A 25,870-nucleotide genomic window follows, 5' to 3' on the forward strand; every position below is an offset into this window, starting at 1 on the left:
CCCCCTCGAAATTCGTAATCAGCAGCCAAAAATCCATAAGAAACCGTTGAGTTTGTCCATCAGAATTGAAAATGACACGGTGACCTCTATTTGGCGCCTAGACTAACAGTGCCACCGTTGCATTTGGTTGTCTTTTTAAAGACAGATCACATGCTATGATTTTTTGTGGCGGATATTCTTGAGTTGGGATTGATTTCATGTAATCGAATGAACTATCTTTTAGTAAAGTCGTCCCAGGAACGCAACTCATCAATATTGGCAATATCATTTTAAAGTCGTCTACTTTAAAATGTATAATACGTGTCTGAATTGCCGATATAAATGAGTCACATTAAATAGATTATTAGAAGAAATTTTTACTAAGCAACAACATTTTTGTTTATTTAGTATTATTTTGTATTTTGACAACGACACCCGACTTGGGCGTCGAAACGTTAATAAAATCATTTTTGGGTAAAATTGTGGCTTATTTCCAATTTGAATATACTTGATTATAAAAAATGCCACAAGAAAATAGCTTCAGAACAATATCTAGACGACATTGTGATAGTAAGTCAAACATTTGAGGATCATTTAAGAATATTGGATGAAGTGTTTAAACGTCTTAGGACAGCAGGCATCACTATTGATGTTGAGAATTGTGCGTTTTGTAGACCTGAGTTGAAGTATCTTGGGTATGTTGTCGATAGAAATGGTCTACATGTTGATCCTGACAAAGTTAAAGCCATGCTTGATCTTCCTGTTCCTTGTAATGTATCAGAAGTACGTAGGGTTATCGGCACGTTCTCTTGGTATAGATGTTTTATTCCGGATTTTTCTTCCGTTTGGCTCCGATAACTGCTCTTCTTAGAAAGAATTCTAAATTTCAATGGACAGATACTTGTGATCGATCGTTTAAAAAGATTAAAGAATGTTTAGTTCGAGCCCCCATTTTGAGTTGTCCGGATTATGAGAAGCCCTTTGTTGTACAGACATATGCCTCTGGTTTTAGAACAGGCGCTTGCCTCAATCAACCTCATCCTGATGGCGAACGAGTGATTGCTTATTTGATTCCCTTACTAAACAGGAGCGAAATTATTCCACGACTGAAAGAGAGTGTCTTGCGGTATTGTGGGCAATTGAGAAATTAAGACCTTATTTGGAAGGCGTTTCTTTTACAGTGATTACGGACCACTACAGTTTATTGTGGCTTCAGAACTCACAAAGTTTGACAGGTCGTTTGGCTCGCTGGTCGGTACGGCTACAGCAATATGATTTCAAAATATTGCATTGCAAGGGAAAAGATTTGGTGGTTCCGGACGCATTAAGTAGATCTGTTCCGGTAATCGATGTTGTGGGTTTACAGGACAATGTTATCGAACCCGTATAGAATTTGAATAAATGGAAGGTAGCAGCGGAAGATGATAGTTGGTACATGACGATGACGGGTAAGGTAGAACGAGATCCTCGTCAACTAAGTAGATGGAGAGTAACATCTGGTTTATTATGGAAACACATACCTTTTGCCTACCCTGACATAGAACCTGCGTCGGATTCATGGAGATTAGTAGTACCAAAGAAATATCGGATGGAAGTTATGTCCAATTGTCATGAACCTGCCACCTCGGGACATTTTGGTATATATAAGACTTGTGCTAGGGTTAGTGAAAAATATTATTAGCCTAAGATGAGGTCAGATATTGTTAAGTATGTTGGTCGTTGTAGAGTGTGTATCCAACATAAAGTATCTCAGAAGGCTCCTTGTGATAAAATGGTGTCTCATTCGGAAGCTCACCGGCCATGGAAACTCATCTCGGTAGATTTTCAGGGCCCCTTCCCAAGGTCGACTAGTGGAAATAGTTATTTATTGGTAGTGACAGATTATCTTAGTAAATTTTGTCTTTTATTTCCGTTAAGGACTTCCAAAGCTAGTAAGTTGGTTGAGAAATTAGAGCAATAAGTATTCCTTATGTTTGGTGTCCCTAAAACGATTATTTGTGATAATGGCTCACAGTTACGCGGTAAGGAGTTTTCTAAATTGGTTGAAAGGTATAAATGTAAGATTAAGTTTACTGCTAATTACAACCCTAGGGCGAATCCCACTGAACAACAAAACCGTGTTATTAAGACCATGATTGCCATGTATGTGTCGGATAATCACCGGACATGGGATGCCCATATTACTGAGATTGGTTGTGCTATTCGTACGGCAAAACATGAAGGAACTAAGCTTACCCCATATTTTATCAACTTTGGTCGTAATATGATGTTAAGTGGTGAAGACTATACAAATAAGGATCTACTTGGTGTGGAAGATGGTACACAGTTGGGTGACAGTAGTCGCAATGAATACTTTAAAGGAATGTTCGCAGATGTTAGAGAACGTTTAGAAGTAGCTGGCAGAAAGAGTTGTAATAGGTACAATCTTAGGAAGAGAGATGTAGAGTATCTGCCAAACCAGCTAGTGTGGCGTCGTAATTTTGTTTTATCAGAGGCTAGCCAGTATTTTTCTAAGAAGTTGGCACCAAAGTTTGTTGGACCCTACTGTATTAAAAAAAGAATCTCACCATGGACTTATGAGCTTAGGGATGCTAATTATAAATTTTCAGGAGTCTGGGACGTTAGAGACTTGAAACCAGACCCAGGTGACGACGAGGAGTAAGTTGTATAGGTGCAAGAGAGATTTTCGGGGAAAATCTCTTGTAGAAAGAGGGGAGTTGTTACGTTTTAAAAATTCAACCGTCTCAATATTATTTTTTTTTAATAAATTATTCCACTTTTCCATATCGTTTCCCACATTTCTCCTATTTTCTTAAATAAATAATCGAATAGATAGCAGACTTTGAATTTGGTAAGGGTTGTCATGGATACGTTACGGTAAGTCACTTTGACAGTCGTCGAATTCTAAAATTGGGGTGCTACTTGGAACATATGTTTTCAGGCACTTGATCTTGGATAGATCACCCTTATTGGGGATATCGGCCTGAATTTATGTTAATTGAACTTGGCATATTGTAGTGTTGTAGGTACATTTTGTGTAGCTGTCAAGTTCACACCGTATGAAACGGTACCTATTTTCAAAGCACCATTTTAGATACGCTGTAACGATTCCTGAAGCCATTCTGAAGGAAAAGAATATCAGGTATGTCTTAATTCGATTTTTAAGCGCTGCAATAAGTGAATTTTTGATTTCCGAGCTTTTTATTTATTAGTTTCTCTGAGAGTTGTTATTTTCTTTTGCAGTAATTAGGCCTTAAACTACAGAATACATAGGGGTAATTTGTATTTATTGATGTAAATACTCTGTGGGAAGTAGAAGAGTATATATTTGTGTCTGTACCCCATGAAAACCCTTCTGGCCAAAGGTTAGTATAAGATCTTTTATTGTTTTCTTATGTATTGATTGATATAGGATTTGAATCGTTGCTCTGACGTCATTTTGAAGAAATCTACATTAATTTACAATTTTCATTTTTTTTTTCTTATTTGACATTGCTACTAAAATAGAATTATTTCTCTGACGTCATTTCAGTCAGTTTTTAATTTTTATTTTTCTTAATATTAATTGTTGTAGTAATAGACGTCATTTTGACAGTTCACGTTAACTTAGTAATTTTAGATTTAGCTTTATAGAATATGATAGTGTAAATGGGGGACATGAAAGGAGCCTCCACGTAGATTGTGATCACTTGTGAATACAATCGGGCGTCCCCTGGAAACGAGTAATGTCGGCTAATCCTTTCAACACCGGTGCACCAACAACACAGATGCAATCAAAATCAAAACGGTCTTTATCAAGGCCATTTTTGATGACGACCTCAATTAATATTGAAGGACTATCAGCAGATAAAGAAGACCTATTGTCTAATATGTGCAGAGAACATGGTGTCGATGTTCTACTGGTTCAAGAAACCCATAGAGGTACTGCAAGCCGCAGACCAAGGATTCGGGGTATGAAGCTCATACTGGAGAGACCACACGACCAATATGGTAGCGCAGTCTTCGTCAGACCAGATATCGACGTAGCATCCACATCTCTAACAGATCAAAATGACATCGAGATCCTCACAGTGGAGATAAACTCCTGTACAGTAACGTCAATGTACAAACCACCAAACGCTGACTTTGCTTTTGAGGAACCGAATAACTTTCAATCACAGCAAATCAAATTCGTACTGGGTGACTTCAACTGTCACAGTGTCGCGTGGGGTTACAACGAAACAGATTCCAATGGCGAAGAACTAGAAAAATGGGCTGAAAGCATGAACCTAAAACTTATTCACGATCCAAAGCAGCCTGCGTCGTTCAACAGCGGAAGATGGCGCAGAGGTTACAACCCAGACAATATATTTGTCAGCGACAGAATTGGAGACCAGGTGACAAAAATCGTTGGAAGCGCTCTCCCAAAGACACAGCACAGACCAATAATTTGTCTTTCCAACGCGGCAATCAGATACGAAATTGTTCCTTTCAAGAGAAGGTTCAACTTTACTAAAGCAAAATGGGAAAAATTCTCTGAAACATTGGATCAAGAAGTTTCCCAGCTAGAACCTTGCCCTGATTCATACGATAAATTTGTAGAAATCGTAAAGCAAGTATCACGGAAATTTATCCCTAGAGGTTGTCGAACTGAGTACATAGCGGGGCTCAATGAAGAATCTAAACCCCTACTTAAAAGATACGAACAGCTATATGAAGAAGACCCTTTCTCGGAAGCGACAATACAGGCTGGGGAGGAAATGTTACATGCGATATCCGCCAACAGAACGGAAAGGTGGTGCAAGCTGGTCACGAGTCTGGACATGAAACAAAACAGCAGACGTGCCTGGAAGCTGATTCGGAATCTTGGCAACGATCCCGCTGCTCCGGCAGTCAACATGACAGAAGTCACACCCGATCAGATAGCCCATCATCTTCTAATGAACGGTAAGACGACATCAAGAAAGAACAAGGTGAGAGCTCAACGGAATATCGACGAAGAAAGAGATGTTCTAGGTACCTCTTTTTGTCTAGAGGAGATGAGAGGCGCGATCCATCAAATGAAAGATAATAAAGCGGCTGGCCTGGACGACATACGAACAGAGCAAATAAAGAACTTTGGACTAAAAACCGTAGAGTGGCTCGTAAAAATGATGAATTGCTGCATCCGTACATTACAAATCCCCAAAATCTGGAGAAAAGCTAGAGTGGTAGCCCTCTTAAAACCAGGGAAGGATCCGGCGGATACAAAGAGTTTTAGACCTGTATCTCTCTTGTGCCACCTTTTCAAGGCCTTTGAAAGAATGATACTGAACCGGATCGCAGAATATGTGGAGACTAAAATTATTCCAGAACAAGCAGGATTCAGACCCGGAAAGTGCTGCTGCAGTCAAATTCTTAATCTCACCCAACATATTGAAGATGGTTTTGAACGGAAGGAAATAACAGGAGTAGCGTTCATAGACCTAACTGCCGCCTATGATACAGTTAACCATCAACGGCTACTCACAAAACTCTACGAAACTACAAAGGACTTCCGACTAACAAGGTTAGTGAAATGTCTCCTCCAGAATAGACGCTTCTACGTAACGCTCCAGTCCAAGAACAGTCGGTGGAGGGACCAAAAAAATGGGCTACCACAGGGAAGTGTCCTCGCGCCGTTTCTATACAACATATACACCAACGACCAACCCATACACCAACAAACAAGGCAATTTATTTACGCTGATGATACAGCGGTGGCAGCTCAGGGAAGAACCTTCAATGAAGTCGAAGTGAAGCTGACAGATGCCCTGGGAGACTTAGCTCTATACTATGATAAAAACCATCTGAAACCCAATCCCACAAAAACCCAGGTATGTGCTTTCCACCTGAGAAACAAGCATGCCCGAAGGTTGCTGGAGGTGGAATGGCGTGGTCAGATGCTGGAACACAACAAGACGCCAAAATACCTTGGCGTCCGTCTGGATAGAACTCTATCTTACCGATACCACTGTCAAGATGTTAAGAAGAAAGTAAGTGCCAGAAATAATATCATCCGCAAGCTAACTAATACAAAATGGGGAGCACAACCACACACTCTCCGCACTTCTGCCTTGGCATTATGTTTTTCGGCCGCGGAGTTTGGAGCACCAGTATGGGCAAACTCTGCTCACGCAAAGAACGTCGACGTGGCTCTAAATGAAACGGTCCGTATAATATCGGGTTGCCTGAAACCGACACCTATCGAAGAGGTATACCCCATTGCTGGAATTGCTCCACCACCAATCAGGAGAAAGGTCACGTCAGAGGTAGAACGGAAAAAGCAGGAGACGGACCGAAGACACCCCTTATATGACCACCAAACTCAGCCAAGCAGACTAAGATCTCGGAAAAGCTTCCTGAAAACATCAAGATCCATCCCCGAAGCGCCAGAGACGCGCCGAATACACCTATGGCAAGCGTCAACTACTGCGACACATTTTCCTCCCTCGGAGGAAATGGCTGCTGGACACAATTTACCGTATCCGACTTGGAAAGCGCTAAACAGACTAAGAACCGGCGTTTCACGTTGTGCTAGTAACCTGAAAAAATGGGGATACCAGGAGGACGATACCTGCGACTGTGGCGCGGTTCAGACCAGCCGGCATCTACTATCATGCACAGAGATGAGAGAGACCTGCACAGAACAAGACTTAATTATAGCAAATGACAGGGCCATCTATGTGGCCAACCATTGGAAATACAGAATTTAAAGTTGTTGGTGTTCCGGACACGGAAAGTAAGTAATAGTGTAAATACAAGTAGATATTCTAATACTATTTTTCTCTTTTAGGGTTTCCGTTTAGTTCTATTTATTCCGATTTATTTACGTTTACTTCCAATTAAGTACTTCCGATTTCTTCTTTCAGTATTTAGTTTTGTTGTGTTTGAAATCGTTTGTTTACGTCGTTGATATGTTACTGGTTATTCTTCTCATTGGAATTGGATACATCTTTGGATGACACACTACAGAATTAAGACAAGGATTTTGATTAATTTATTTTTTTATGCGTTTATGTTCATTAGCCTTTATTAATTTTAGTTTATTTGTGAATAGTACCTAGTGTGTTTTCGGTTTGTTATACTGTTTTTTTTTTGTTTTACAGCGGTTGCGCCTGAGCTCAAGCGACGCTTATAATTTTCGGTTAATTTTGAGGGCTAGAAGCCCTATTTGCTTCGTCGCAACTAGGTACTTGGTAGGTTATCGTTGCGGTTGTTCAATATTGTTAAATTTTTTCAGTTTATTCTATTATTAATTATTTCATGTTTATTTACAGACTTAATTTATTGTTTTTTTTTTATTTATTTATTATTAATAGATAATTTATACGTGAGGTATCGCTTAATTTCATTTGTTCCATATACTACACGATTGGTACTGCAACAATTTGGTAGGTTTGGAGTTGCAGTCTACTTTAGGCGTGGGGCAAACTTGCCTGGCGCCCAGTTAATATCTATTTCAGGTTAAAAGAGAAGTCTCAACGAACCCCCCCACCTCCACTAGAGCATAGCGGGCTACGCCTTTGTTGTCATCCGACAGCCGGTGTAGCAACGTAGCGTCCGCGCACGAGCGGCGAGGCGTTGCAATGTTTTCTCCTTCCATCCATTGTTCTATTTCGTGGTTCATCCAGGGTCTTCTTTCGTTTTCATTTATTACTTTTAGTCCCAGAATGTTGCGAATTATTTTTCTTCCAAATATTTTCAGCTGTTCTTCTTCTTTTAACGTTAGGGTGTTGGTTTCTATGGCATACATTAAATAGTAGTCTTATATATTTGCATCTTTGTATTTCTGCTTAATTTTTTATCTTTTATTAATTTTTTATTTTTGTGGTAAGCTCTATTTCCTGCTTGTAGTTTCTGTTTCAGGTCTATTCTTTCATTATCTCTACTAATCATCGTTCCCAAGTATTCGAATGTATTTAGGTACTTCCTCAAATCTGTAATTATCTATTATCATTTGTGTTAGTCTTGTTTTCTTGAATCTGCTTGCGTTCATGTACTTTGTTTTTTCCATATTTATGTCTAGTCCTCTTCTTTATGCCCCTTTTTCTATTTCAGAGAATGCCTTACTTAATGATCTTTTGTCCCGGGCTATTATAACGATATCATCTTCATAACCTACTATTTGTACTGCATTTCTATTAATTATTCCGTTATTTGTTGCTTCTTTTATTGCACAATCTAGATCTGTAATGAATAACTCAGTTGACAGGGCATCCCATTGTCTGACCCCGTTTTGGACCCTAATCTTCTCTGTTATCTTTTGACCTAAATATATTACTGTTTGTGCCTCTTTCATTGTCATTTTTATTATCTCTATTAATTTGCCTGGTATTTTTATGCGTGTTAGAGCTTTTATTAGTCCTCCTCTTTTTAGTTTATTGAAGGCCTGTTTAAAATCCGCAAAAAGAATATGCAGTTCCATGTTATGTTCATATGCTTTTTCCGTGATTTGTCTTATTATGTGAATAGCGTCTATCGTCGATTTTTCTTTTCTGAATCCATATTGGTAATTTCCTATGATGTTTTCGGTATGCTCCGCTAGTCTGTTCTTTTTTATTCCCGTCATGACCTTATATGTCACCTTTAGCAAGGTGATTTCTCTATAGTTTTTGCATATTTTTTGGTCTCAATTTTTGGGTATCGTTATAATTATTCCCGTTTCTAGTCTTCTGGCATTCTTTCCTCTTTCCAAATCGTTACAATTAATTCATGTATTTTTCTAGTTAGAGCTTCTCCACCATATTTGATGAGTTCTCCGTTTATGTTGTCATAACCCGCTGCTTTTCCGTTCTTGATCTGCTTGATACTTTCTGCTACTTCTTCGTATGTAGGTTCCTTGTATTCCTCCGCCTCCTGTATTATCCTTATTATGTCATTTTCCTGTGTCATCTCACCTGTTGTTTTATATAATTCCTCAAAATGTCTTATCCAAATGTCTTCTTCTATGGCTACCATCGGCTTTGGTTTTTTTCCTAATTTATATAATTATATAGTGGTTTATGATTATTTCTCATATCCTCTCTTTCAATGTCCATTATTATTTCTTCTAATTTTCTTTTACTTTTCTGCGCAGACAGATACAGTAATTATGTCAGAAAATATTGAAGGTCTCCAAAATCTGTTTGATCATTTCCACGAAGAAAGAGAAGAAATGGGCATTAAAATAAACTTAAACAAAATCAATTTTTTTAGTTTTTAGCTTTAACCCACATCTAGATGCAGAGCCCCAATTTAAAAGTTGAAGTTGCAAAAGTTCATAAAATGGCAAATTTTTGGGAACTTCTATAACGGACCAACTATATCCACACAAAGAAAGAAAACGCAGAATAGTAGTGACTAAAACTACTTTTATCTACTCTATGTAATATTATGTGTAAGTTTTTAGTTTGTGAAAACTGTCATTATAGATGGCAGTGCGTGGAGTGTTTAAAGTGTTCGTGAAGTAACAATGTAAAAAAACAAATTTGTTTGTTTTTAAAATAACAAAATGTCTGGCTAATTGGCTCGGCCAGGCCATCAAATTCACACAAAAAAAAAGTAACAATGTATTTTAAATGGGACTTACTTTTTCGCACTGTTTTTAAAAAAACACTTTCATATAATCAAATATCCTTAACTTTGGCGTTGTCATGGTGATGACATAATGAGCAATAAATTACGACAAAAGTTTTGACAGTTTTGTGGTTTGAAAGAAGTTAGAATTTTTAAATGTCAAAGTTCTAAAAATTGTAGAATAGAAATATTACGCGATGTATAGGACTCGCTCCGCTGTCGCTCGTGCTCTAAATATCGCGTGCGCTCGCAAAAAGCATACTTCACGATCTGTTTTATAAATAACTATTATGAAACTAAAGTCATTTGTCTGCAATAGTAATTTAATTTTAGAACTAAGACAAAGAATGCTATGACATAAAAGTACCTATCGACTATGAACAGAATTAAATCATTGAAGCATCGGAAAAGTGAATTCATGGATGGTTACTGAAGATATCTTTGACAGCAAGGAAAACTATGGTGTATTAACCTACTTATGACCGAAAAAAAAAACCAAGTTTTCAATCTAATAGCACATAAAACAACATCAAAAATGTTACTCTACATCCTACCAGAATGAAAACAATGGGAACCTTCTCTGGTCACACCTCCTAGGCTTCTACAATTTGCAAGCCATAGCGGATGCTGAGACTAAGGAAGTTGAGGGAATTTTACAATTTATAATTCACGTCCCATCTGCTCAGCGCGGTAAAGTTCCAACGAGAATGGTTCCCTTTGTACTCCAATCGGAGTAAACATGTAAATCAAAAATGAATAACCATTTTCAATCTCGTTGCAACACGAAACTACAGCCGCATCAGTATTCCAGTTCAATAAGAGAGTGCAGCAAGCACCTCTACCGGTTTCGAAACTTATTAGTCTCGCATCAGGAGGCACATATGCTGCTCTCTCTGACCCAACTAGGACAAACCCCGGCGTGCAGTCACGGATTGCAACGAACGAAATGACAGGGATGCCCTAGCGGCAACTGCTATCAAAAAACTAAGTTTTCTATCTAATAGCACATAAAACAACATCCAAAAATGCTTTTCTACATCCTACCAGACTGAAAACAATGGGAACCTTCTTTGGTAACACCTCCGAGGCTTCTACAATTTGCAAGCCATATCGGATGCTAAGACTAAGGAAGATGAGGAAATTTACAATTGGAGTAAACATGCAAATCAAAAATGAATAACCATTTTCAATCTCGTTGCAACACGAAACTACAGCAGCATCATTATTCCAGTTCAATAAGAGAGTGCAGCAAGCAGCTGTACCGATTTCGAAACTTATTAGTCTCTCATCAGGAGACACATATGCTGCTCTCTCTAACCCAACTAGGACAAACCCCGGCGTGCACTCACGGATTGCAACGAACGAAATGGCAGGGATGCCCTAGCGGCACCTACTATCAAAAAACTAAGTTTTCAATTTAATAGCTCATAAAACAACATCCAAAAATGTTATTCTACATCCAACAAGACTGTTACCTAACTTTTACTGGTTACACCTCCAATTTCATTTTCTTTCTATGTTTATTTCATATCATTTATTTAGTGTGATAAATGTGATAAAAAACAAAAGCTGTGCGAAGAAGTTAAAGTCTAAGGCTGTGGTCTCCAATAAATGCCGTAGGTTGCGTACAAAGTCACGCCGTAGGTCGCGTCTGTATTAGACTAAGAGCCGCTATAGGTGAAATTTCTTAATCAATTTAGGCACGATGGGACCCTATAACTTAAATAGTAGAACCTAAAAGAAAACGTTTGAACACTGTGCCGTCACTTTTCAGTGGCACATGCGTCGACAGTGGCGCATCAAACTTTCCACTTATGGACGGGAAAAATAAATTAAAAGTTACCCTCCCTTACTAACAGAATTACATTTTTTTTATTTTTTCAAGTTCTATGTGATTAACACAAACGATTCAGCGTAATTTTAACCCACCACCCCCTTCCCCCTGCCCCCACCATCAAAAAGTTCATTTTTCGTTTTTATTTTTTTTTGTTGGGATGCAATCAATTTTAAAATTTCAAAAATTCACACGCATAGCTGAGGCATTTATAAAACATGCCTATTTTTTATAGACCCATAGGTAGAGTGTACATAACCTCAAAAAATTAAAAGAGATTTTTTTTCCAAAAAAGCGTATAACTTTTTTTGAGGAATAGCTGCAGGTCTAATTTTTCCTTAATCTTGTGTGTTTTATCAAACACTATATTTTAAATTTTTTTCAGATTTTTCCGTAAGGCTCCCCACCTTCAAAAATCCGAAAAACTGTTTTTTGGGGGGTTTTGGGGGATTTTCCCTATTTTATAGACTTCATAATATATCAAATCAATTTTGATTTTATAGGTTATATGTAACTTGAAGTAACTGAGTCCTTTAGAATATTTAAAAATCAGAAAAACACGTTCAAACACCCCAAAACCCCCTTAAAAAACAGTTTATTGGATTTTTGAAGGTGACCGGCATTACAAAAAAATCTGAAAAAAATTAGAAATATAGTGTTTGATAAAATACATAAGACTAAGAAAAAATTAGATCTGCAGCTATTCCCAAAAAAAAGTTATATACTTTTTTCCAAAAAAAATTTTATCCATTTACATATCCATCTTCATTTACACTTCGACTCTAAACCACATTTTCGATAAGTTATACCTATGACTTATTACACTCATTTAAACCTCATTCACAGTCTAATTTTCTGTAACAGACCAACTCATCAATATCAACTTACATCCCTTCTTTCATCACTACTTTTTCCTTTCTTACACACTAATAACTATAACCCTATATCCTTCCTGATTCCTGTCCCATCATTGTTATTTTTTCATGTCCAGTTACTTTGATGTCGGGTCTCTGGATTCCTCGGTCTCCTCATTACTACTTTTTTTATTTACATTTACATCTAGTAATACATATTTCTTCAGCCAAACTAAATATATATCTTCTTTTATCTATTTTGTTGGATCTTTCTATTAATAAATTACACCAAATATTAAGCTTATAACATAAGCTTAACTAACATCTTAGAAAAGTACAACTTTGTATTTATAATCTACATATAAGTTTCAATACTATGTAATGATACCTACCCTAAAGAAAGTATTAATTCACTTCTGTTTGATTCTATAATTTTTAACTTTTATCCATCTTACTTGTTCAGGGTAGATTAATTTTAATACCATCAAATTTTTTCACTACTGTTATTATTTTAAATATTAACATAAAATTTAAATTATTTTGGCTAAAGTAACCACACATTTTATTACATTCTGTCAAGGTACGGTGTCAGTCTAGTGCTAACATACTTCAGAGGGCCATTCCGGTCAGTTGTCACCTAAACTCTGCTATGTAAGCTTCTACCTACAATTTCCCAACCAATATGGTAGATGTCATGTGATGCCAGGAGTTAATCTGGAAATATTTTTAATATCCTTTAAAATCAGATAATATAATATAACCCCAACTGTTTAATATCAATTTAAGGGTTTTTACCCGTACATTTTGGTGGCTTAAAGCATGTAAACCTTCAAGTATAACTATCTATTCACGTTTTTATTTTGTCAAAATTTAACCTCACGTTTGTTTTACTTATAGAGTAATACTTATTTTAGGTGATAACACTGATAATGGAATATTGATTCCGAAAACGTTTTGTTGTGATACAGCCCTTTTTAGGGATTTTAAATATACCTTTTACAAGATAAGGTTTTTATTTTTTGTGATTTATGGTATACAGCCAGTACAGGAATTTTTTCCTTGTGATATTTTTAAAAAAGAACAAGATGAGTTGCTTATCAACAAGTTGAAATATCGTGCTTGACTGATAACTAAAACGATCGGACTGTTGTTGCTGACGACCGACAAACGCTGTACCCAACCTACGGCATTTATTGGTGGCCACAGCTGACTCTAGACTCGACCTACGGTGGTTATTGATAATCATGAACTATGTTTTGTATTGATTACGCGAAGTTGCTGGTGACTGACAAAGGCTACATGCAACGTCTGGCTTTTATTGGAGACCACAGTCTACTATTGGGGTAGTACTAAATCAACTAATTAAGCAGGTGAATACAAGTTAAAGCTTAAATGTCTTTTTAAATAAATAAAATAAAGTATGGGCCGAATTTAAGAATTTACAGGGAATTTACAGTTAAAAAATATTTTGCTTGTGTCCCCCTTTAATCAAAATTGACCGGCCGCTGATTTTTTCAAAAATATTGTCGTAGTAGGGGCCGGCGTAGCTAAGCGGTAGAGCGCTTGGCTTGCGTGCTGGTAGGCCGGAGTTCAGATCCTACCCGTCGGCCAGAACAACTAGACATTTTTAAAATGTTTATTGGCCCCAGGTTGACTCAGCCTGAATAAAATGAGTACCTTGGGTAAAACCAGGGGTAATAATAGGCGTTTGAAGCGTTGCACTGGCCCTGTTACCTTCTTTGTATACCATAGGCCCTAGATATATCAGACTACCCTACTATACTCCCAAAGCCACGTGAGCGGTATAAAACGGGAGACTATTATTATTATTGTCGTAGTATCTAGCAATGCTTCCGTTTCATTTTGGTCCGCCATACTGTATATTCTTATAGTCTTTATTAGTTTACACGTTATTTATCTTTGTTTCTTAGTGCCTATTTTCCTCTTTTTATACCTCTAAACCACTCTCTTACGTAATGTATCCGATACTAAGTTTTGTGATATTTGCGTTTATTTCATTATTATTCCTAAATTCTCATCCTATTTTCATCCGCATTGGCAATGGTAGGGAAAAATCGCATCTTTAGTATTATAGATTCAACAGTGGCTCATCAAAATTCAGTAGACCTATATTTAAAACTTTCCCGATAAAATATGATAATAAAAATCAGAAGTTGAATTATTTTGTAAAAATTTCCAATTTAAAATTAGATTTTGTGCTTGGAAGTTGTTTTGAAATTTATTAACATGCAAAAACTTTATAAAATTGACCACATCCATTAAGAGAGAGCACTGTATGAATAAATAACAAACAAGGGTGGCGTGTGTTGTCGGCGCTCAGCGTCGTAACTACGTGACATTGATGAGGGCGACTAATTGAATTATGAATAATATTTTTATATACAAAATATAGTTTTTCCAATATCTCATAATATTCATTATCATTAAAAACATTTTTTATTAAGGGGATCGGTACAAAGTTTCGGCTCCACTACAATACTATTTATTGGGATTCATTTTTTTCGAATCCTGAGGAAACTAATAAGTATTTTTTTTAATTGAAACGCAGTATAAAATACTACATCTTACCGAGGGCAGAAAGTACCAAAAAACTTCTATAATGTTTATTTCAATAAGTTACAGGGGTGAAAAACTAAGAGAAAATCTAGTGTGATTTTTAATTTTAAATATCTCATTCAAAAAAAACTTTTTATTTATTCTAAGGGACTTTCTATCCTCGATAATAATATAGTCTTTCATTCTTCGTTTAAATTTTTTATAAATATTTATTAGTTTTTTCAGGATATTTTCCGTGGCGATATTTTCCATATCGAACATCTGCTATCTTTGTCATACAACGCACTGATTCGAATAGAATATTGTGACAAGACAGTGATAATTTTAAATATTTGACATGACATGGGAAATATTTTGAGTTGTTGATTAAATATTATTGATAGTGTTGATAGTGTATTTGATAAATAATTGATTTAAGACGTGAACTTAATAAAAAGTTATTTGTTGTTTATTATTTATGGAAGATCTAAGCCGAGAATAAATACTGTGGCCAAGTATTTTGTTGTTAAAGGTGTTCAAAATTGTAAGCGTTCCATAGGAACAATATATTATGAAAAAAGAATGTATGTGTACTTTGTACGCACGTAAGAATTTATACTTCTATTATATGATTTCAACGAAATCAATATATTTTAAACAGTTTCTCTACTACTTTCCAAAAATTTTTATTAAAACAATACCAAAAATTAAAAAAATAAAACACACACAAACACATTGAAAAATGCCACAAATGATTTCTGAACAATAATTGTTGCCAAAAATTTTAATTAAATACCTACGTATTTTCTGAAAAAAAAATATATAATAATATACTTACAATCATAAAATCTATAAAAAAAAATTGAAGGCACTCGTGGGAGTGCCGACAGAAGTGAAAACTTCTTATAGTATATACAGTGCCGGCAAAAAAAATCTTTACATTGCCAAATAAATCACCAAATTTGAAGACAATTTGCATGCGTTCTGTCTGCGCTTGCGGAAAGAGGAGGGGAGGGGGGATAGCGTACTTGCGACGGCAATAATTGTCTGTGGTTTACGGACCGCTTAGCTTATTTAGGGTATTCTGCGCGTTTGCACTGTAAACAGTTGGCTTTGTGCGGCAAGTCAGTGTTAAACTTTGTCTCATTTATCGCGTAAAGTTTGATATCGTCAAATTCTAAATTGAGCTGACAAATATGGGTCTAAAGAAACATACAAAAGAGCAGAAGGTTTGTGATTTAACATTACTGGAGAAAGGGGACTTTTGAATTACCGTAGCAGTGATATTGGTGCTTCAACAGAGGCTATTTATCACCCCGAAACGTTCGGCTGCAACGTTTCAGTTGATAAATAGCCTCTCTTGAAGCACCAATATCACGTGCTACGGTAATTACGGAGTCCCCTTTCTCCAGTAATGTTAAAGCACGAACCTTCTCCTCTTTTGTGAGTTTCTTTCGAACCATAATTGTCAGTTCAATTTTGAATTTGACGATCTCAAACTTTACGCGGTAAATGAGACGAAGTTTAACACTGACTTCCCGCACAAAGCCAACTGTTTACAGTGCAAACGCGCAGAATACCCTAAATAAGCTAAGCGGTCCCTAAACTACAGACAATTTCCGTCGCAAGTACGCTATCCCCCCTCCCCTCCCCTTCCCGCAAGCGCAGGCAGAACGCATGCAAATTGTCTTCAAATTTGGTGATTTATTTGGCAATGTAAAGATTTTTTTTGCCGGCACTGTACATTACGAGCTCAATGCTTTTACCCCATCCTAAAAGAAGTGCTGTACCTATATCATATACGATATGCGCGATGCGTATGCCCTATGCTATTTATGTATACATACACATAATTTATATATGTAAAAAATTGATTTCAGCGAAGTGATGACCATAAAGAAATTTTCAATTCAAAAATTTATTTCGTCGAAGCGATAACGGTCGCTAATTTAATAATTTTCCCCATCCAAAAAGTGCACAACGTCCCTCAAGAAGTTTTCACTTCAAATATTTATTTCGTCGAAGCGATGAGAGTTGCTAATTTATTACTTTTTTACATCGAAATAGTGCACAACGTCCCTAAATAAGTTTCACTTTAAATATTTATTTCGTCCAAGCGATTACGGCCCTAATTCTATACTTTTCCTCCATACAAAAAGTGCACAACGTCCCTAAAAAAAGTTTTACTTAAAACATTTATTTCGTCGAAGCGATGACGGTCGCTAATTTAATAATTTTTCCTTATCCAAAAAGTGCACAACGTCCCTCAAGAAGTTTTCATTTCAAAAATTTATTTCGTCGAAGCGATGAAGGCTCGCTAATATAATATTTTCCCCATCCAAAAAGTGCACAATGTTCCTCAAGAACTTTCCACTTCTAAAATTGATTTCATCGAAGCGATGACGGTCGCTAATTTAATACTTTTTTCCATCGAAAAAGTGCACAACGTCCCTAAAAAAGTTTCACTTCAAATATTTATTTCGTCGAAGCGATGGATGACAGTCCCTAATTCAATACTTTTCGCCCATCCAAAATGTGCACAACGTCCCTAAAGAAGTTTCACTTCAAATATTTATTTCGTCGAAGCGATGACGGTCCCTAATTTAGTAATTTATCCCCATCCAAAAAGTGCACAACGTCCCTAAAGAAATTTTTGACTTCAAACATTTATTTTGTCGAAGCGATAAAGGTCGCTAATTTAATATTTTTCCCCATCCAAAAAGTGCACAACGTCCCTCAAGAAGTTTCCACTTCAAAAATTGATTTCATCGAAACGACGACGATCGCTAATTTAATACTTTTTTTAAAACGAAAAAGTGCACAACGTCCCTAAAGAAGTTTCACTTCAAATATTTATTTCGTCGAAGCGATGACGGTCTCTAATTCAATACTTTTCCCCCATCCAAAAAGTGCACAACGCCCCTCAAGAAGTTTTCACTTTACAAATTTATTTCATCAAAGCGATGACGGTCGCGATGACGGTCGATAATTTAATACTTTTTTCCATCCAAAAAGAGCACAACGTCTCTAAAGAAGTTTTCACTTCAAATGTTTATTTCGTCGAAGCGAGGACGGTCGCTTATTTATTACTTTCTCCCCATTCAAATTGAATAATATTTCCCCATCCAAAAAGTGCACAACGTCCCTAAAGAAGTTTTCACTTCAAAAATTTATTTCGCCGAAGCGATGACGGTCGCGATGAGATTCGGTACGACCCTTAAGAAGTTTTCACTTCAAAAATTTATTTCTTTGAGGCGATGACGGTCGCAACGGCGGTCGCCAATTTAATACTTTTCCCATCCAAAAAGTGCACAACGTCCCTAAAGAAGTTTTAACTTCAATACATATACGTACAAAATATTTATTTCGCCGAAGAGATGACATTCGCGATGACGGTCGCGAAATAAATCCTTTTTTTCTATCGAAAAATAGGTTTTACATTTATTTTAAATTTTAATACTTCTACACAATTTATATATACATACACATAAAATATATATATATATGTACCTACAAAATTTATTTCGCCGGAGAGATGACGGTCGCTATGAAGGTCGCGAAATTAATCTTTTTTCCCCATCGTAAAATAGGTTTTATATTTATTTTAAATTTAATACTTCTATACAATTTATATATACATACACATAATAAATTAATATATATATACAAAATTTATTTCGCCGAAGAGATGACGGTCGCTATGATGGTCGCGAAATTAATCTTTTTTCCCCATCGTAAAATAGGTTTTATATTTATTTTAAATTTAATACTTCTATACAATTTATATATACATACACATAATAAATTAATATATATACAAAATTTATTTCGCCGAAGAGATGACGGTCGCTATGATGGTCGCGAAATTAATCTTTTTTCCCCATCGTAAAATAGGTTTTATATTTATTTTAAATTTAATACTTCTATACAATTTATATATACATACACATAATAAATTAATATATATACAAAATTTATTTCGCCGAAGAGATGACGGTCGCTATGATGGTCGCGAAATTAATCTTTTTTCCCCATCGTAAAATAGGTTTTACATTTATTATAAATTTAAATACGTCTACACAATGTATATATACATACACATAATATATAGCATGAGCGATGACGGTCGCAATGACGGTCGCAATGACGGTCGCAATGACGGTCGCGATGAGGGTCGCGATGACGGTCGCGAATTCAATGCTTTTTCCCCTATCCAAAGAAAGTGCACAACGTGCCTAAAGAAGTTTTCACTTCAAAAATAAAAAAATAACAACTTGCTTGGGGCTTGAACCCACTTCACGTCTATCGCGCCGTACGAGAGTTGAAGCGATTTCCCACTACACCACATTCGCGTATACGTCATGTGGGAATATACACAACCTAAACGTTTACACCACATATACTTTTTGACATTTTGTTTATTTATATGAATCAAATTATTAGTTTGATTTTTGTCGAATTAAAATACAACAAAATATAGAGTAAGAAAACGATATATTAGATGAAGATTTGTAGAAAGTTTGTTTGTAATCAGATTATGTAAATTAAAGCATTGCCTACTAATAGGTACCTACATTATTTTTTTTTACATTTTCCAAATAGATAGGTATGAAGATGATTTTTTATTGGAATACAACTAAAACATTTAGAATTACGTACCTGCGGCTTTTCAAAACTATTTAAAAAGTCACTATAATTATAAATTTGATTTTATTTCTTTCCTCACAACAATAAAAATTATTATATACAATATTTTTGTTTACCGATAATCTCCATATTGAACAATTATTGACAGATTATTTCAACACCCAATCAGAGCCCGTATAACGACTAATACCATACTGTCGGTGTGCGCATGCGCGCAGATCAATAAAATTTCACCCTCAATGAAATCGCGCCTAAAGAAGTATAACTTCAAAAATCACTCTATCAATTTTTCTCTTTTCTCGATACAGTACTAGTTTTTGTTGTACAGTATATAAATTATTACAATGACTGAATACATAGTTAGTGAAAAAATTATTATATTAAATAACTGAAATAATAATGTAAGCAATTATGCAAGTAAAAGTTATCCAAGAACATTCAAAAGCCATCTCTTTAAAGTTAATGATGACATTGTCAAGTAATGTTTACATATCCATACCAGTAAGAATTTTACTACACGTAATTTGCCGTGTAAAGACAGAAAAAGTAGGGATAGATGTAAAATAGTTGCGCCTAAATATTTCGATATCCTATCAACTACAGGAGAATTTGTAATTTTAATTTTCTTAAAGTAGTTCTTAACGATGTTGATAATCTAATACCGGTATTCCAGACATCTTTCTGTATAAACTACCCTCTTTAAAGGTGGTGTAAAAGGTATTCATCATTAATCTATTGTCTCTTGAAAGAGTTATGAGAGAAAATCAAAATAAATTTTGTTAAAATGGCTAAAATTCTTGTAACAGATTTCGTAATGATTTAACGTGGGTGTAAGTTATTAGTGGCAAATAATTTTGAATTTTACTTAAAAAAAGTGCTAAAAAGTGAAAAACATTTATGGTACTGTTCTACATCTAAATACCTGAGGTATCAGATTTAAGCAATGGTTTCGAATTCACCTGTAGAAAGTTTAGAGTTGGCAGGGTCAGGTAGTAGAAAAGTTACGAATTGGCCGGTATACATTTTGATTTGAAAATGTTTGTCATTAAAAGTTGCGAGTTTGCGCGTGTCCCTTGAAACCTACAAATTTCATTTGCATATCGCAACCGATTTTGGAGCCAATGAATAGTCAGTTTGTAAGAAAAAATTCAACATCCCGTATCCCGGAAATGAAGCAATTGCGGACATATTATGTTTATCAAGTACACGGTCTGTGACGTTCCGCCCCTTATAGAATCGATTATTGATGGGAAGATATTATTTAACTATCCAAAATATTATTTAATTATTTTCAGAATTATTTTCTTTCAATGTTTATTCAAATAGAACTTAAACCCATCTCAGAATTTTTAAATGCTTGATGACGTCACATTTAAAACGTGGCAACATTGGTTTCCCCACTTTGACAGCCAATGCTTAGTAGAGGGGTACGAAGGATTCAGCTGTGAACGTGAGCCTTGGATTGCCATTGTTTCTCGAGTGTTCGGTCTGAATCGTAGTGTGCGGGGTCATTAGACTCAATTATTCACCTCTAATTCTCAGTTCCAAATTGATTAAATATTACAATAAAAGTATAGTGAAGTTATCCAGCAGCAGTGGATTTGAAGAATTTTAGAGCATACTATATCCAATGAGTTCTACCCCGGTAAATACACATTTTATTAAGTATTTTATTCAGCCATTTTGGAAGTCCTTGACATTTGCTAACTAAGTTTCACATAGTCTATTTTCATGGTTTTTATGTTTTATTTTCATGGATCAAACTCATCTAGAGATAATTCAATATTCGTTGTTAATTTGTGCTTCCAGTTGGAAAATAGAGCTAATTTAAACTCCATTTTTTATATTCCTTTCAAGTCTACAGAACTCCTATCTTTTGAACGATGATCAAATAAGTATCCATCGCTTAGTCTTACTATATTTCATCCTTGTATAATATATCTATATACCGGTGTATATATTATAATAAAATATTCTTTCACAGTAATTATATTTTGTATTTCAATTGGAAATTACTTGTGTTATTTGACCAAGGTCATCTGATAGCAACCTGATAAAAGGTCAAGCTGTCTAGTCATTCAAGTTTTTGGACTTAATGACCTATTTCTTCTTATTCCCATAGGAATAAAAACACCTCCTCGTATCTCTTGCTTCTTTTTTTTGACATTGGTAGATTGGTAGTAACACCACACTGTGTTTTTTTTAGCACCTACCATGAAATCTTAAAGCCACCCTACAACAACACCAAGGCCAGACCACACAGAGAGAAACAATCAATAGGCGACCAGCCTGGATTATTTCCACATTTTCTTTTTTTTGAGTACCTCCAGCTGCTTTCCAACAGTTTTGAGTACCTTCAGCTGCTTTCTACCAGTCTTCCTCTCCTGTACCTCCAGCAGGACAGCTGCTAGCGAGAGTTAGCACCCTTGGGTGCTCATTACATCAACTTCAAGATTAGGAAAGAGTGGTTTGTTTGGGAACATTTACTGTGCTCTTATTAAAGACAGACTGGTTTTGTGATATTTAGTACATTTTTTTTTATAGTTCAATTGCACACACAATTTTCCTGCTTTATATTTTTTATAGGTTTTTTTTCTTTACAACATAATATTTAATTGATAGCGTTCCCCAACACTCTGCAATCTATAAAGGTATAAATTTCTGAGCTCAGATATTTTCCCTGATAATAGTAGTCGGTACTCTTATCTTGATTATTTTTAGGCTGTGTTCCACTTTTGTATAATTATTTAAACTCATTCCATTATTTTAGTATATGTTTAATTAAATTTTTAAAAATTAACTTCACATATTAGTCAAAATTGTAATTATTAACTTTATTTAACTTGAACTTATTAACTTTACTTAACTTTAACTTATTAACTTTATTTAACTTTAACTTTAATTTATTAAATTCATATGAACTTCTGGATTCTAATCCCTCAGATTAGTTTTTGGTTTCACTTGTTATTATTACTATTATAAACCACGAGTTAGGAAAAGGATCTGTGTATCCACTCGTAGGTTTATTTATTCAATAAGGCTTGTGCCTGTCCCACTCACAGTGAGGTATTTATATGTTATATATAGTATCAGGTAGTATTTAATTAAGGTGTACGTATTATAAACGTACAATTATTATTTGGTGAGGGTTCTACTAACCTAGTTGTAAGTTGTACTTCCTGTATTAGAGGTACCCGTAGTCAGTTTTTCTAACCTTATAAAGAGTATTCTTAGATCATAGTTGTATGATGATTTTGTAATTGACTTTCACTAGTATCACTTTTTCCTGTCATGTTAGAGTTACACACTAGTTACTTGTCCTAACTCAGAGATTGTTAAAAAGATCTAGTAGTTACATTCAATAAATATACATTTATTGTGATTTTTTTTTCTTATTACTCCTTTATTTTTAGTAGTATATTTTATAATTTAATAATCTTTAATAACTTTTCACATACTTGTACTACAAATTTAACATACTCTATAGCAGCGTAGAATACCTGGAAGAGCGTTAACCTAGTTATCCTTCTTCTGGCGCCCAAAAATTCATTCTATTTTCAGTATATTATTATATTTACTCTATCTATTTTCTGAACATTATCTTCATATCTTCTTTTCGAGCCATCATTGTCACTTCCTTTAATCTATTGTCTGGCCAAAAATAGCCGTGCAAATTGGCCGAATCCTTCCTTGAGTGTCAAGTGGCCCTTCTCATACATATTTAGCTAGCCATTCAAGTTATATCTATCTGTTAATGATTTCTCATCTCTAGTCCTGTATCAATTCGATATTCTTTGTCTTGGCATCCTTCCATACAAATACTACTACAAAGTTGTATTTTAGTTACTCCAGCTTCTTCAACGGAGAAGCCACACATTTTTGTCCTTTGGCTACATTAAGTAGACCTTCTTCTTTTTACTACTTCTGTTGGAGTTTACCACTCCCTTTTCATTCACTCCAACAGAAAATCATCAGCTAGTTGTTACATCGGCTTTCCAACGTGGTGGCTTTATTTTTGGTCTGAGGCAGTATTCATTTAGGTCAATTCTTCTCTTTTATCTGAAATCTCTTTGTTATTTCCGTTTGGTATCCTATACACATATTGTTACTTATTTATTTTATTTTTAATTTCTGATACATATCAGGTATTCTTAAACGCTGTTTTGATTTTTGTTTATATTTTGGGACCTCATTATAGTATATGTTTGTGCAGCTTACATTCTGGGTTAGATTTTGAATTTTTATTGGGAACTTATATTTAATATTGCTATTAATAATATAATTCATATAACAATTTTATTTCTTCAGTCAATAGTGGTATAGTTGGAGGTACAACTAAGTGTTGATTATTATTATTATTATTATAGATATATATTTTTTCTAGAGTGGTGGTAAGTTACATATAAATAAAAAAATTTACTTCCAGTATTTAGGTAGTAGGTTTACTTGAGTATACAATATTTATTGGATTATTTATCCATTTATTTGATCTTATATATTTATTTGATCTTATTTATTAGATTATATACTGCATTATATATATATTTTTTTTTTTTGCTGGCTATTTTGATTTTGTTGGTGTGTTGCTGATATTTTCTCGGTTTATATTATATATATTTTGCGTGCAAACTTTCATATTTTCATATTTTTCATATTTCTGTTCTTTGGACTATTTGTCAATAACTTTGCTCTCATCATGTGTGCTTTTAAAGCTGAACATCTTCTGGTGGATGAATTGGATTATGAATTAAAGATTCGGGACATAATGCCAGAGGAGTCGACAACTGTCGATAAAAAACGCAATCTTTTGAGAGGTGCTTTGAAACAAGAAGCTGGCAATAGAAGTTTTCTCCAAATTTCAGCTGTATCCCTTCCTTTTGAGGAACAACAAAAAGGAATCACTGAAACATTGGACAGCTTGTCTAAAAAAATCGAAAAGTTTAGGGGAACTGTAAAGGATACAGAGTATGCGCGATTAACATCTCGTCTAGGCCATATTTCTGCCCGTGTACACTTGCTACACTGTCCTTCTGAAGAACAGGAACCGTTCAAGAGGTCTGTTTCTCTTAAAATATTAACACTAGAGGGTGAACTTGATTCTAGAGTTAACCCCATTGCTACCTCTACTCCTAATGCTTCAGTCAATGTACCTAGCTTTACGTACTCCAAACCTGTTCAAGTACACAAATGGGGTATTTCATTTTCAGGTGAAAAACAGCACACTGATGTGATGTCATTTTTAGAAAGGGTTGAATGTCTTCGAATATCTAGAGGTGTTTCTGAAGAGGATTTGTTTGCTGCTTCTGCTGAGTTGTTCACCGGGACCGCTTTTACATGGTTTATGAATAACAGGGGTAATTTTTCTTGTTGGTCTGATCTGATTAAAAAGTTGAAGTCGGATTTTCTTCCGTATTCATTCCAGGATGATTTATTAGATCAAATTAAGAATCATAAGCAGAAACCTGGGGAATCTGTTACTATGTTTATTAATACTATATTAGGTATGTGTAGTCGTTTAGACACTCCTTTGTCAGATTTAGCTAAAATTAAAATCATCCTTAAATGTCTATTGCCCTTTTATCATCAACAATTAGCTCTTATGGACATTCAGAACATTGATGACCTTACTATAAAATGCAAACGTTTGGAGGAAACGTTATCCTGGTCTTCTCAACCTCCATCCACATCTCGATCCTCTTCTAACTCTTCTTCTCAGCCAACTTCCTTTAGGCAACGTTCTTGGCTAAATAAGGGTCATGAACATAATGTTTCGGTTGTTAGTTCTCTTGTCTGCTGGAATTGTGATCAGCCTGGTCACCCATTTTACAATTGTGGGATTCCTCAAAATCGTATTTTCTGCCATGGTTGTGGCCGAGAGAACACCCTTAAAAGAAACTGTTCTAAGTGTTCGGGAAACGACACGTCGGAGGTCCGTCCCCTGAACGTTTCTCCGTCCAACATCCAATCAGGGAATCAAACCCCATCGTCAAACGAAACTGCTGGACCAAGCACATCCAGCAACCCAAACCCATCTTCACGAAAAGGGAAAGGGGTGTCGTTCAAGAAAGCAGCACACACCACAAAACAAAATTAAACCAGAAATTTATTTCTATAGATAATACGTTAGATTCGCTTGATTCAAATGATCACAGATGGTCATTTACAAACGCTTCTTTGATTGGTAGTGTTCAACGTAACAATAATAATTGTGATAGTAATGTGGTTCCATTATCTATATTAGATTCTAGTTTTGTTAATGATGATGATACGTCTGGGTTAGTTCCATATAACGGTTGTAGACAACCAAATACTTTAGATCTAGATATTAATTCGTTATTAGTTAGGAAACAAAATGATAATAGGCCATATCTTCCTATTCAAATTTTAGGACAATCGTGTTTAGCTTTGTTAGATAGTGGCTCTAATATTTCATTGATAGGGGCAC

General features: G+C 35.3%; 1 protein-coding gene across 1 annotated transcript; it reads left to right on the forward strand.

Moving 5' to 3' along the window:
* The first annotated feature begins 20,643 nt into the window (after positions 1 to 20,643).
* On the forward strand, positions 20,644 to 25,668 carry LOC126879802 (uncharacterized). The gene is made up of 2 exons (XM_050643068.1): positions 20,644 to 21,070; positions 21,632 to 25,668. The coding sequence occupies exon 2, from the start codon at positions 24,122 to 24,124 to the stop codon at positions 25,517 to 25,519; it is 1,398 nt and encodes a 465-aa protein (XP_050499025.1). The 5' UTR covers positions 20,644 to 21,070; positions 21,632 to 24,121; the 3' UTR covers positions 25,520 to 25,668.
* The last annotated feature ends 202 nt before the right edge of the window (positions 25,669 to 25,870 follow it).

Source organism: Diabrotica virgifera, chromosome 2 (assembly GCF_917563875.1).
Source record: "Diabrotica virgifera virgifera chromosome 2, PGI_DIABVI_V3a".
Lineage (NCBI taxonomy): Eukaryota > Metazoa > Arthropoda > Insecta > Coleoptera > Chrysomelidae > Diabrotica > Diabrotica virgifera.

Excerpts from the sequence above, each read along its gene's own strand:
- LOC126879802 (XM_050643068.1), top strand. The coding sequence starts at position 24,122 with ATGTGTGCTTTTAAAGCTGAACATCTTCTGGTGGATGAATTGGATTAT.